Here is a 15,547-nt window from a genome sequence, read left to right as displayed (position 1 = left end):
GTTTTCTCCAGAATGCCAAACCAGGCTCACTCAACTATCAGCAGCTTGTGATGGGATGAGTAATGAAAAAGGACAAGACAGAGATTTAACAAATCCGAGCCTCATCAATGAGGGCCTTCTGAGTGTTTCAATATATGTCCTTTTCTGGCTGGTGGTACTAAAATATGTTGGCATTTGTGTAGTTGCAAGAAAAAAAAAGGCCAAGTCTATTTGTTTTGGTTAGGCAGTTTTTATTGATATTTTATTTTTGTTTCAAATTACATTCTCTTTTGACTTAAAACAATAACTGTAGTGATTATTTTGTGCCAAATTAATATAACTTTCTTGAAAATTACTTTACTGAAAGATCTACTTTACTTATTGAGAAAGTTAACTAAAGGAATGGTTTTTCATGTGGTGTGAGGTGTGAGGATTGTAACAAAGCCACCCCCCAGCCCTGTGATTGCCTATCTGCTGTAAGCCACCTCATCCCTCAGGGGCTGGCTCTCCCTTGGAGTTTCACCAGAGCTATTTTCTGCAGAAGGTTCTTCACCACTTCCACTTCCTGGAAAGAAAATACAATTAAGATTAAAAGAGATGTTGTATCATTGAGGCAGCAAGCTACAGGGTGCAATCACAACTAAAAACCTTTTAGCAGCTATAAATGTTCAGGAAACTGTTTTTCTCAGTTGGCAATCCATTTTCAAAATGCTTTACAGTAATGGTTGATCACCTCATTGTAATTAAGTATTGTCCTTTAAATAACTGCCATTGGAATGCATAACAGTTTATTCTTCACACATGCAAGACTTTATTTTTCTATTTTCTCCTGAAAATTCCCTACCAGGTAGGAAGTGTGGGCAACATTAATTTTTTGTCTGTCTGTAATATAAAAAGCACCAAGCAACTGCCTCCAACAGATCTTTTCTTTGTTATCTTTTACCTTCTGTGATTTTGGTCTTCAACCCTATTTCAGTGATGCAGTTGCCTCAACACCACCAAGCTATGTCAAGAAAGTGTACTGAGGGTCTTTATTTCATGTCTCATAGCCAGAATGCTCTCATTGTGAGGGGCACAGATTCCTCTCATACTAAAGGAATGTCTTGTATTTGAGATTTCCAAAATGAAGGTGTGACTAGAGAGGATAAAAGATGAATGCTAACCAAAATGTTCCTGACTCACTTTTAAGTCAAGTCTGAACTCTGAACACTCTTACTTTGTTTGGGCTCCTGTTTGGCTACACATGGCATCTCAGAGCTCATGGAGATTGTTCCAGCTTTGCTGCCATTGAATTTTCTACAGATAAAGTCCAGTCTGGCTAACTTGGGCATGGAAAATATGTCTAAGAGGGTAAATTTAGGAGCAGGAGTTGGGCAGGCAAGATTTCACTGTGAGACACTAAAGGTATGTCTTTCTCCCCAGCTGCAAGACTGCTTACAGAGGCACTAATTTTTGTAGGATTGGTTCTGTTTAGATACCAGCTAGAGGAGCAAGAGATGTTCACTGGATCCAGCTCCACCTGTTTGGGATGCAGTGAGAGGCCCCTTATAAAGGGACTCACTGTGTTAGGCACACAGTCCACCACACTATGTAAGGGGAATGTTAGCATTCAGACATCTGTCTGAATAGACATAAACATTCTGGACCTCCTGTTTTTAGCTGAATTTCTAACTGAATTTCAAGTTATTAACACATTCCCTGGAAAAAGCCATTCACAGCTCTTTTTTTCCACAATTGCCACTCTTGTTTCTCATTTTGATGTCTCCCATGGAAACCGTCATAATTCAAAATATAAAACATGTCTTTGAAATGCAACCATGAGAATTCCAAACCTCTTCAAGCACCACCACTTCCATAATTCCCCAAGCAAACTGCTCCCCAAAATGTCAACTTTACAAACTGGTCTCAAACAAAACTTCAGGAGATTATTAGTTCATCTGCAATGAAACAGATTCCAAGTTCCCTCCATAGCTTGTAATGGTACTGCCAGCAAACATGATGAAGAATCATTGCATTTATTAAATGAATTTTTAAAAATTACTTTCAAATACAACCACATACATTCCAGTTATGTGCCAGGGACAAATGATACATTCTGTCATTAAATATTGTGGTCTGATCACAAAATGAAACACTAGCTTGAACAATATTTTTTTACTAAATGGAAAGAAATTACAGGTAATAGTTTAGATAAACAAAAGCTTCTAGACCCAGCAGTGAATAACCTAAAAGGTATCTCAAATTCTTAATGTGAGAGATTTTATTCCAGAAGCTGAAATTTATAAGTTTAGCTTAAACCACAGGAAGGAATACCTCAGTTTTCTGCTGGATGGAGATATTGAGCTTTGAGCCTTTAGTCATCCCTAATTTGACATTTCCAAATCAAGACATTTCCCATGGCAGTATAAAAAGGATCAAGAAAATTTTTTAAAATGCCAGTCCCAGTTATGTTTATGATCATTGGTTTGTCCAGTTCTTCTCAATTTTATTGAAATATATTGGGGATGTTTTTGCTTATAGATTCCAGATGGTATATGAAGCTGTAAAAAAATTGATTTCAGGGAAAAGATGAGATGAACAAAACAGGATTCATCACATCTGGCTGAGATTGCACCACACTAGATCCTGCGCACCTTTGTACTTAGATGTGAAAACAGGAATGTTTTGTTATCTGTGCTTCTCTCTGGCACACTTGTAAATTCCATCTACTTGGAATGAGATCACAAATTGCAACCAACAACAACAGTCCAAGAACTCTATCATAAACATTTATAATTTTTGAAAGGCAGAAAGGAGTTAGATTTGATCTCGGGGTAGCTGACACAAATAGATCCCCCTCAGGAAAGAGTACAAGGTACAACATCCAAAAATGGTTTGCAGCATTGTTCTCTCAAATCTGGTGTTTATCATATGCCAGAGTCCCACAGGACAGCCTGACAGCACTCCAGGAACATATTCCTGTAGATTCCAGGATTCCTGCAGAACCTAATTTTTGGGAGCAATGCAGTGCAACTTGTACTGGTGGACTGACACTGCTTTGGCACGAATTTCAGCACAACATCCTCTCAAATTGATGTTCAGCCATCACCATCTGAGTTTTATGCATTCTCCCTAACTGGCCTGAAGAACATTATGAATCTTTTTTCATAAGGACCTGGGTTCAGATTGTTATCAAGAGACTCACAGGATGTGTCTCTGTAAATTATCCCAGGCTAAGGGGTCTGAAGCAGAAAAGGATTTGATGTGATATCTATTTAAATTGTATGAGTAAGTTTAGTATTCAAGACAGAAAACAGATTAAAAATGACTATCAAAGCAAAGTGTCAAGCCAACATTGCAGTGAGACAGAATTTAGCAGAAATCAGCTGTGTAACTGCATTGCCATGGTGCTGAGGCTTTAAGAGCCAGCTGGGTGTACTCAGTTCTGCTTGAAGATTAAAATGCACTTTTGACATGTACTTTTTAAACCCACTCGTAACGATTCATACTCCATAAATTTCACACTTTATGGCATATTTTCAAAAATTTTACTCAACTTTGTGATCTCTTCAAGTGTGTTTTTCTCTCCCTGCTTGTATTTTTATGTTTAACATTCAAGTATTTGGCTATGGCTGTGGACAAGAGCAGGACATTGAGCTAGACAGATCATTGGACTAACCCATACATGAATTTTTCATTCCTATGCCAGTTTAGATAGATTTAAATCTTGTCTATGTAAAGAAAAAAAAAATAAATATATGCCCTGGTGGATATTTTCCCATCTTTTGGGAGAATTTCCATAGGTGCTAGGAATAGTCTCTGTCCGTGGTGCTTGGTCAGCAGTCATTCTACCAGAGCTGTGACTTCAGCCCAGTCTGCCATTGCACAGCCACAGTGCTGTGAGATGAGGTCCAAAAAGGTCTGGAAGTTTTTGCCAGGACTGTTTAAACATCAGAATAAAGATGTGAAAATCAGTAATACTGCAATCAGCACAAACCTACTGGAGATAAAATATCCCCTCTGAACTTGAAAGACATTGAAGGATACCAGGAAACAAGTTAAAAGGCTGACAACAAAATCTTGATTCTGCTTTGGAAGAAAAACCATGAGTAAAGATTGAGACTGTTTATGGAATGTGAGAATTGGTGCTCTGTGTTTGCATCAGAACCACCAGCTTGATGGCTCCAAGATATTTTACTTTTGTGTCACCCAAACTTCAGCCTGAGCTCAATTGAGGTCTTGTGTCAGGCATAAATAGCCTCGGTAGCTTGGTGTCTTGGAAAGTACACTTTGTTCTCAGAAATTCAACAGCTGAATTCAGCCCTCAAAGCAGAGAGAGCCTGAACTGTGCTCACTGTGAAGATGAATCCTTAGGACATAAAAAACACATGCAAACTTGCAGGCCTCCAAGAACAATTCAAAACATCTCTGCCTGCCAAAAAGGGATGGTTTTGTTTGCTTTGCTTCAGGCTATCCATATTTATTTACAAGATACACAGATATGAAGGGGAGTATATTTACTAGAATAAATTCAGGACAGGCAGCAGATTGAAATCTAAGCAAAGCTGGTTTTACTGTCCTAAGAAGTAAGAAAAAAATGGAAAGGCTCTCATAGCTGCATTGAAATTTATGGCAAATATAAAAGGAGACATGCAAGGGGCATAATCACCACAGCTATAAAAAAAGTCAAAGAAACTAACCCAGTAAGAAGTGAAAGCATGCAGGAATATAATAAGATATAATAATACAATAAGATATAAAGATAATATATATAATATAATAAGATATAAAGCCTCAGCTGCAACTTTACAGTGGATGGAAATGATTTGTGCTCCTCCTACACCATAGGAGTCTCAACAGTCTCGTGTTAGGTGCTTCCAGCAGACAAAAGAGACCTGTACACACAGCCTTCCAGTTTATCCAGAATCTATATTATGACTGTAAATAGATATATGACTGTAAACAGCAAGCTCTCTATATGGCTTCATCATATCTTCTATCATCATAGCAAGAAGATTTCTCTAGCTAGTTAAACTCTAGGACAATTAAACTTTATTACACATGATCTGCTATAAAGTAAATTTGTTTAGTGTTACACTCTTAACTATGGCCTGGGCATTGCAAGATGTTTAATTTGCAATAAGCGCTTTTCCACAGTGACAAAACAACACTACAGTCAGACAAAAACATTTAGCAGAGAATTTAGGGTTTATTTAATGTCAGAAAACACTCTTCTCACCTGTGGATGCTTTCAGCCTTCTGATATAATCAGACCAAAAGGAGCAGTCTGCTTTTTTCAGTCCTTTAAGAGTCGGCAAAGAAACTGTGAATTCCTTGTAGTTATCGCCATCATCACTTGACAGATACATAGGCCAGGCAGGCTTCACCCCCAACATTCTTCTCGAGAAACTGTGGGGATAGTTTGGATTTCTAAGGGAGAGGGAGACATTATCATTAGAAAATAATGACATGAACAGTAAAATGATAAGATTGGCTAGGTCAGGGAAATGTGTATCCAGTCCCTCTGACCAGCAGGGTTCAAATTCAGTCCAGATTGGTGAATCATTCACAGTGCCCCATCTGACAGTACCTTTTAGTCTGCTTCACTTCCTAGGAAACACAGAACCTGCTTAGACACAGGCTTATGAACACCCTCAACAGACCTCAACCCCATCCCAACCCAAGACACTGTAAAAAGCACATCAAGTCACTGTTCCCACCATTCCCACACCCATTTTCCAGAGATAACTCCTCATTCTAGAGCATGGCTACAGCACAGCAGCCCAGAACGATGTTCACAGAGCAGCTGGTAAAGTGTGCACTGCATCTTCCTGTGCTTTCCCTTTTCTTATGGGAAAGAGAACTCTTAGCCAAGGGGTCTCAGAACTGAGGTCCTGGAACTAAGCTCTGGAGACATCACCAAGGCCTTTGAAGCCTGCATGTACTTCAGTAGAATTTGCAGCTGGTCAATGGAGATAAAATGTCTGTTCCTCCTAGCTAGGTCTCATACTGTAAACCTTTGATGGCTGCTCTGCTTGGTAACTTGGCCATGACTTTCCAACAGTGTGGTCCAAATCCAAGACTTACAAACTGTAGAGGAAATGGAGAGTGAATAAGTGAGGGCAGGGTCTGGGCTGACTGCACTCCCTCTAATTCTCATCATCTCCCCAGTCACAGGAATTCATAAATAATTCATACTCCCACACTTACCCAGAGTTTATGAAATTGGAGATATACTGCATAATTTGCAAGGAAAGGCTCTTTTCTTCCTCAGTAAATTGTGCTTCATACTTTGGGTAAAAGGGTAGACCAAATGCATATTGAACATCCAGCAGGAACTCCTGACCTGAGCTAAACCAAATATTTATAGAAAGATAATTAAAATCATTATTTATTTATTTGTGGAAGAAAGGGAAATAAACTAATTCACAGAATAAAGCCAAGTTGTAAATAATTAATGTCCATTAATTAGAGTGTGGTGAGCTGAGGGACTTCTTCAATCCAAAACATAAAAGAAGAGCAAGCAATAACAAGAATTTTCCATTATCTTAGTGCAGGGTCTTTAACATTTGTTACAAAAGGAAACTGTGGAAGGTGTTAGGGCATATTTTCTAAATTAACTGGGTGTATAAGAGAGAGTGATAGAGGGAGAAAGTCACTTGGCTATTCCTTAAATGCCTCTTAAGTTTTGGACAGATTTTCACTAAAATTAAATTCAGAAAGTGGAAGTAAGTGATGACATGGATTCTGGCAGCCACAATGGAAGGTTAATTATGACTTATTTCACAGACTTGGAATAGAATTCTGGCCTTTCTTAGCAGCAACTGGAGTTTTTCCATTGACTTCATTGTGGCCAGGATTCTGGATAAGAAAAGATGTAACAGGAGATGTTTATAAAGATTTCTCTTAGACATAGTTTTAATCTAATTTCTTTGCTGGCTGGGTGGTTTTGCTTCATACACTCTGTTCTCCCAAAGTTTCATATGGAAGACAAGTCAAAACAGCTTGAGATAATCCCCTAGATCAGATTTAAGGAAGAACAACTGCTGTGTAGTTCCATGTAGGAGTTATAACTCGTTATAAGGAATATTTCAACAATTCAGAGACAAGACTGGCCAGGTGAGACTTGCAGGACCTAATTGCAAAGGTTAAATACTTCAACATTGCCAAGTCCTGCAGAAAAACAGTGGCCAACTTCTACTAATAAAGTTATAACTAAACTATGTTCTACACATAGCTTTGAACCACAGCTCAGGAGGAGATATTTCTGGCCTGGTCCCATTGCATTTTCCATATCCCCAAATTTGGACAGAGGTCTTACTGACTTGGTTTAATGCTGCATGAAAGCAGACAGCATCAGGGGACCTAGGACAAGGAACAGATGTCTGTGAGGCAAGAATAAACAAATCCCAGATCCACTCAACAAGATTTCATCTGCAGTGGCATTTGTCAAAAGGTAGCACAACTGAAACTATTTTATCTTTGGCCATGAAATGCAGCAGCACTGGTATGATCCTGATACTGCCTCCAATGGAACAAGGAGTGCTCCACCACCATTATGGGCAGGTGGTCTAAAAGCAAGATGACTGCTTAACATTTTATGAGTGGTGGAACCAAAGCCTCTATTTTGAAAAGCACATAGTCCTCTAAATGAAATACATCTTGGGTTGTGTTTTCCTTAGTCTTATCATAATACCTCAGTAATACTTTGCATCTGGAAAGTGAATTATTCACAGATTATTCACCAAAAAAATGTAGAACTGAAACAACATTAAAGCATATTTTTGTTCCCCAAATATTTATAGAAGGATTAAGCAAGATCATAGTTTAATAATTTTGCCTTTAAAATAATTTGCTTGGCCCAGTACATAACAGCAATTTCTAGTGTCAGTATTGCAGCAAAGGTACGATATACATAGAGGCAATTTTCTTGGCAAAGAAGAGTCACTTTTGATTAGATTAGAGGACATGAAATTAGCTGAGGTGCAATGAAAAGACAAATGTGTTCATTTAGGGACTGCACAGCAGAGGTGAACTTAGCTGTGAAGCTAAAACAACTAATCTGGGACTGAAGGTTTTCCCCTCAAATGAGATTTTGTTCTTTGCCTTCATGTTTCTAGAGGTGAAAACTGTTTAGGTCACAGCCCAGACTAAAAATTCAGCAATCTCATAAACAGAGAATTTGATTTCTATGACTGTACTTGGTTTGACACAGAGACATAAAGTGGTACAAAACTCTACAACTTCCCAGGCTGCTTTCAATATTTCTGGTTGATGAGAAACCAAACATGAGGATGCAAAAAACCCACTAAGCTTTAGAGGGAAAAGAGGCACATATATAAATGCACAGAAGAGCAGGAAAGACAACTGGGAAATACCTAGATGGCAGCAGGATGGAAAATATCAGGAGAATATTTCTGTCTCCTTCCTCAAACTCTGATCATAGAATGATAGAATCATAATCATAGAATCACAGAACTGTAGAATAACAGAATTCTAGAATGTTTTGGGTCAGAACAGACAAGAGGGATGTGCAAAATTCCCAGAAATACCCAAACAGGGCTTTTGGACTCCCTCTAGGAGCTCTGAGCATACTTAAGGTAACACCAGGAGGTGACACTGTCTTCACTGGAAGTGGAGTGAGAGAAAGAAAGGAGAGACAAATAAGTATTTATAGCTTTGCTGTTGTGCACTGCCAGCTCTGAAGAGAGGTTTTTATTTCCTGAGCTGCTCCAAACTGCACTCCCAGGACACCAAGCATGTGCTCAACAGCAGCAGCTCTAAATGGGGATATGAAAGCCCCACAACTGTTGGACTTCAGAAGACAATTTGACAAAGGGGAGGACTGCAGAGACAAGGGAAAAAGGGTTTTTTAAGGAAACCAAATAGCAACTAATTTCCTCTACAGAAGTCCCTTTTCATGGAACAGATCTGTTATTTTAAGGACAGCAGTGAATGCAATTTTGTGTAAGGATGAAATCTTGGCTTTGGTGACTTTACAGGAGTTGTTCTTTGTGTAAAGGTTCTTCAGATCTTCTCTGTATAGCTTTGCTGTTTAAGATGTCAATATTTTAAAAAACAGTTTCACAGCTCTTTTTATTTGGCAGACCAGTAAATTAAGCCATGGGGAAGATAGAAGCCAGATCCTACAACTTTGTTCACACTAAAATGAGCTCTCCATGGGGAATTCTTGCTTCACCTCAGAAGGAGGTGCTGCTGGAGTCCAGTTTACAGAAAAATAGATGGTAAAACCAAAAACTTTGTGACATTCTTAAGCAACAATTTAACAGAAGATCTTGAAATATCATTTACTTGGAATTTTTATTATCCAGTGCCAAGATATTTAATTGGGAAGGTATAGGATATGAGAAAATTTTCCTCAAACCTAAGATGGATTTTCCATTTAAATTTCCAAGCAGGAAAGACAAAAAGAGATTATCAGCCATCAGATACTCCAATTCTCTCCCTACAGAGCTGTGGCTACTTTCACACACAGCAGGACAGTTTCAATAGGGAAGAGTAAAAGTTGAATAGATCATATTTTAGACCAAAACCACCCCAGTTATGGTTCGTTTGGTTTAAATTCTGGTTCCAAATCAAACAGAGCACAGATATAAGCTGCCATGTTCAAGAGCTGAAGTTAACATTTTAATCACAAGCTTTTGGAAAAGGAAAAAACCAAACCAAATCAACACCTAACAAATAAAACCAGACAAAAAAACCCCAAACCAAACTGCCTCACCACCACCACCACCCCAATCCAGAAATCCTCAAGCAAAATGGAATTGTCATTACTGGCAATCCATAATCAGGGCAGTCACAACAGAAGAATATGATCTGGCGGACTACCATGCTATGTTAGGACTGAATGCACAACTCAGAGCTGGGGCTGCAGGGACCTTGCAGTGTGATCCATTATAAATTAGGACATAGATCTCATTTGGAACCTTGTCCTTGTTCTAGGTCTGGCTAATTACTTCATACCAGAAACTCATTTTGATGATTAATGACTTACTCTAGCCTAATATTTCTCCTTTTCCTTTCATTTATAAATAGTCCTTACTCTCCTTTCCAGCTAATATCAATTAATCTCAAAGCATTTTGAGTCACAGCTTCTATTCTTAGTTGCCTTAATGTAGTTTTTGGTTCTTTTTTAAACCTCCACACACAGACAGGAGCCAATGTAAATTTGCTCAGAAGTCTAATGATATCCTATATGATACCAAAACACCAAACTTCCCACTGCTATTCAATCATTTAAATTTTAAAATAACAAGATAAATATAACTAGCTAGAGTTCAGCCAGAATTATCAGTGATCATCTGAGAAATGCAGAAGAAATATTGTACTCAAACCCATGTCAGCCACCAAACAAAACAGATGTTGGCAATCTGTGATAGATTGGTGAGATAAGAAAACCATTTATCCTTTAATGTAAACTTCTGTGAGAATAACTGCTCATTCTAGCAATTCTGTGAAAGATTTTGTGTTAGAGAAGAGATCATGGCTTTGAGTTCCCAGCCTCACATCAAGGCCCTGTTCAGTATCCCATTGGCAAGGATGTGCCTATCACTGGGAAAGTAAAAGTCCCCACCTCTTCAGTGTCACTTGGCTTTGCTGAGAACAGGTTAATTACATGCTGAGTGAGTTGAACAGCACAGGTGAAACCCAGACTCACAGGCTGCTCATAAATCTCCTGCTGATTTGAGTTGAAATAGGATTTCATAACAACTCTGTCCCAGGAGAAGAGAATATGATTTGCACAAATTGTGTTCTTCTGCCCCTATCCTGTGTTTATTTTCAGTAAATGGATTTAAAACTATTTTTGGTAAAATTATTGCAAATATTAAATGTGCCTATTTGCATGCTTCTGCATTATCTTCACATTAATACCAGCAGATTTTTCCAGAGGATATTTGCATATCCAGCATCCTGAACAGCCATGTCTCATCCATGTCATGGGAGAGGAGCAGCCTACCAACCCTGCACTTTGCCTGAACTGAAATGTTCATTTGTATGCCAAGTAAAAATAATTTTAAAAATTATATGCAGCCACACATTTTATGAAAGGAAATAGTATGTGATTGCAGGGAGAAAAAAAAAATAATCAAAGGATAGCTGGATATTTATAGAAATTCAGTGAGCCAATGTGAGGCCTGGTGTGACCTCTGCAGTTCTAGGGATGTATTTGGCTCATTGTGTCTCCTCTCATTATGAACTTCTGCCAAACAAATGGGGGAAAGGATGTGAAAAACAGATGAGCATTTTGCTTTCTTCTTTTCAGGAAAATCAGGACATATGGAAAAAGCTTAACTCCTAACAGGATTAAACTGCCAAGTTTATCCACCTTTCTACCAAAAAAAGCCCTATAGATACATGTGACTTGCTAAAGTATTCTAGAGTTTGCTGTGTCTTTTCCACTTGAACTATTCCCAACACACACAATGTTCCACTTTGCATTATAGCTGTGCCAATTAAAGAAAATAAAACTGAAATAGCAGATAGTAAATTCAAGAGCCTGAAAGCTCCCACTAATTGAAAAAAAAGTCAGCAGTCTTAAGGCAGGAATGAAGAAAGCACTTTTATCAACTTGTCAGAACTCCTAAAGAACACAGATACACAAATCAGTCAGGGAATTACGGCATTTAAGATCTAGTAATAGGCATGCTGACACTTGATTGACTTTGGAGAGACAGAAGTTTATGTGTGTGTTCAGTATGACTCCTCCTAAGCTAAATGAATGGATGAATTTCCAGAAAAAGGTGATGTGTACATCCAAAGACCCCAGAGCACCAAGGAAAACATGGTGCTCAATATGCATCGACTTTGTGCTTATCCTGTAGATTACATTTGATGGGAACTGCCAGTGCAGCACATGTTGCTCCAAAATTGCTTTGTCCTTTCCTGAGTATTTCAGCTGAATTTTGGCTCATTTAAAGATGTTTTCTGCTTTTTCTGAACTGGCTACTTTGCCTTTGCATATTTATTGCTAATTTACAAGATCTGGAAAATCTATAAAATTACAAATGCCTCTAAACTATTTCATGGGAAGAAAAAAATTTGTCCAGACCCCAAGCCTTTAGAAGCAGAGAAACTTTGCAAGGAGTTGAAAACATAATAATGTAGCTGTATCAGTGGGACTGTGTTTTCATAGCTGCAGCTGGCACAAAGCAATGGATAAGGCCAAAGGAATGAGAGGCACTTCCAAAACAACTTTTAGGAGATGACTGGGAGTAGAGACTGTAGAGTGGAGCACAATGAAAAGATGTTGCAGCAAGTGGACTAAGGCAATTGTGGTGTTTGCCCAGCTATGGAGCAACATGCATCTTGTCACCACCCCACTGGTAATTTATTTGCCTTCTGTTTTTAGATCATTTATTTGGAGCCCAGAGGCAGCCTCCTGCTGCCTGCATAGCACCCAGTTTAGACTGTGTCCCCAGCCTGTGGGGTGCTGGTACTCATGGAGTTACAGCTACAGGCAGGAGGAGAGCATCGAGTGGACAGCAAGTGGCTGATGAATTAAAGGACAGGAATATGAAAGAATTGTTGTTAAATTAAAATAATAGAAAAATCTCCTTTAATTAAAGAGATATTAAGTATAGGCAGAATTCCTGCAGTATCCATAATGAATAGAAACCAAGAATACTTCACATAGTTGAATGGGATTATACACAAACATTTTTTTGTTTTATCAGTCAGGAGCTCTCGCCTTCAGTTACAGGAATCTTAAGAAGTGTCACCAAAACCCAGCCAACTATGTGAGCCTTGGCACACAGCAGCCTTTTAACAAATCACACCAATGTAGCATAGTCAGGAGGTAAAGACAGCCCCAATCAAAATGACCCAAAAAACACAGCAGCTCATTAACCTTGTGTGAATCTGTCTCATGCAAAATTAAGAAAAGTTTTTATGATGATTATTGTGCTCATGGTAATGATTAGAAGATAAAGCCTCATTAAGTCTCAGTTTGATGCTTTTCCATTCTGCTGCTGCTGATCACCCTGCTCAGCGTGCAGAGCACTGAATTTTCACCATCATCTTTAAGACAGAACATTTGGCATCACAATGTGACTTGGAAATTGTGCTGGCATGGCAAGCAGTGCTTCTTCAATGTAATATGCAAAAATCACCCAGAAACCTCTTGAAGGGTGTACAGTTAATAATATCATCCTTGTCAAAACATACTTCTCCTATCACACATTTCTTTACCATACCTAAAGCTATCCTCAGTCCTCCCCACTAATCCTAGGCAGTGCTGAGCAGTCACATTCCTCCTGCATTGTTTAGAATGAATGTTTACTCCAAGGCCTAAGTGTTCTCAAAGAGAGAGTGAGAAAATGGCAGCTGGGTCATGTATATATTTTTACCACATATTATTAATGTGGGAGTTGGCTCCTCATTCAAATGGGAGCTGAAGACTAAAGCAGACATTGTGTAATGCCAAGCTTAGGAGAATGCTACCACGTGGAAGGAGATATTATTTTGCTCTCTGAAAGATCTGTTCATCCATACAAAAACTGTCAGTTCATGGCTTTATATGATTTTTCACATATGTCATAGACATCTACTTAGAGCAGGCTTTTTAACTGTACCGCTGTATCTATGCAAACCTGAATGTTTGTGTGTGTGTATACATTTTAGAAACACAGAGCTGAGTGCCAAATTTTGACTAATTGACTTTTACTGGCAAAAAATCCTCCCTGTTTAATAATTTTTTGCCTACTTTGCATCGTGGCTGAGTCTGTCTTTACTAGCTGTCCCTCTTGTTTATCTTGCTGTTATTTATCAAGTGAAACAAGAGGAAATGCCAGTACTCTTTTCATCCCTACATTTTAACTGTCCATTCTGTTACGCATTTTGGAAGGAAGACACATAAAGTAGGAGAGAGGTAACAAAATAGAAATTGAGGAATGAGTTACTATATGGTGCCTTATCTAAATTAGTGAATGGCTATTTCCCCAGAGACCATATTTTGTCCAAGAGTAAATAGTCTTCCACTCTTATAGTTCTCTGAACATTATTTTAATGTACTCTTTCCAATACTCCTGTGAAGTAGCCATTAGCAATTATTATAGACTATATATAATTATATTATCATCTTTATGATACAGATTGCAAACACAAAAAGAAAATGTCTGTCTCCTGTGTAAACTGACTTCCTAGGAACAATTTAGACACCAAAGTAAAAAATCTTCATTATTTTATCCTTTATGTTACCCTACAGGTATAATATAATAAAAAAATCACATTTTTACAAGTGAAGGTTTATCTCAGCAAATTAGTTGAGATATAATTATTCTATATAATATAGTTATATTAATGTTAATATATTAATTTTAAATTTATCAATATAAATGTAATATTATATTAATATTAATAATATAGATGTAACATATATATTATATTACATAGTATTCTATCCAAAGCCTGTGAGTGATCAGGAATGTCTAATGAGGTTTTCCTCCAGCTACAAAGCACGAGTGGGATCTGATTTAGTGTATGCACTCACAGAATACACTACATGACTACTGTGAGCATATCATACTTAAGCTGTTGCATTCATTAACACAAAGAAATGGCTGTAACAGGGTTCTTCTATTCAGGCTTTTAACAGAATGTTTGCAGGGTTCAATTCTCTGTTCTTCTGAGCAAGTTTACGCCCAAAAGTCCTGCCTTCCACCCTAAGTTGTAGGTTATTTGGGAAAATTTATGCTTCTGCTCCTCCTCCTAGGTGTCACAGTTTTCAGAGAACTGGAGAGCTGTCAGGACTCAGTTCCAGTGGCTACAGAAGTCCCTTGGAAGCTGGAGACATGGTTACCAGATCTTTCCCCAAGATTAGTTTATATATTCTACCTGAAGGCTGTTTCATTGTCATCATTTGTCTGGTAATACAAATCACCAGTAATATTCCCAAGAACTGTTTGTTGGTTCCAGATTCTTTATGGTTTCCCATTTTTAGGAGGCAAAATCACTCTCCCATTTGAAGCTTCTTCCCTCAACAGCATCACAGCACTGGCATGAGTGAGGCTAAAATGCACCTGCACTGGAGGGGAGAATGCTCCAAGGAGGGTGACATGGCAAAGGGGGATGAATAAAGGAAGATTCATTTAGGAATGAATGAATGAATGAATGAATGAATGAATGAATGAATGACAATACTTAAACAAAATACTTGCAGTGTATTCAGTAGAAAACCTAGTGTGGGGTCCCTTTGGAAAATGAAGGTATCACTTCATAAATAGACACGTTATAGCACCAACGTGAGAGTGAGATCCTCTCATACACAGACAAGATGAATTCTGCAATTTCTGTGAAAGTGCTTGCTTGTCAACCTAAACAGCATTTATTTGAATGGCACTTAAGGATAAGACAAAATGAGTAAGAATATCATGCAGCATACCAAGTTGGGTCATTCCTCCTTGTGAGTGGCTTAACTTAAGGCAATTGAGATTTGCCTCCTATTCCTGTAGGAATATGTTTCAGACAACATTTTGGCTTTGTTTGTTTTTTTAAAGAGAGTTATGAAAAAGCAAACCAATAACTTTTGCACTAAAGTTAAAGTAATTAAGCTGGAACACCAGTGTCAATA

The 15,547-nt window shown here is 38.2% G+C and overlaps 1 protein-coding gene across 1 annotated transcript in view; it reads right to left on the bottom strand.

Annotated features, from left to right (window-relative positions):
* Positions 1–209: 209 nt before the first annotated feature.
* TG (thyroglobulin) overlaps positions 210–15,547 on the bottom strand; it is a 145,106-nt gene continuing 129,768 nt past the window's right edge. The window contains exons 46-48 of the mRNA XM_015652915.1: positions 6,169–6,309; positions 5,198–5,388; positions 210–544 (exon numbers count right to left, since the gene is read on the bottom strand). Of these exons, the coding sequence (XP_015508401.1) occupies positions 447–544; positions 5,198–5,388; positions 6,169–6,309 (430 nt within the window). The 3' untranslated portion in view covers positions 210–446. The remainder of the gene's footprint in view (positions 545–5,197; positions 5,389–6,168; positions 6,310–15,547) is intronic.

The sequence above is a fragment of the Parus major genome, chromosome 2 (genome assembly GCF_001522545.3).
Source record: "Parus major isolate Abel chromosome 2, Parus_major1.1, whole genome shotgun sequence".
Lineage (NCBI taxonomy): Eukaryota > Metazoa > Chordata > Aves > Passeriformes > Paridae > Parus > Parus major.
The sequence above is the reverse complement of the archived record's forward strand: the minus strand, read 5'-3'. Positions and strand labels throughout refer to the sequence as shown.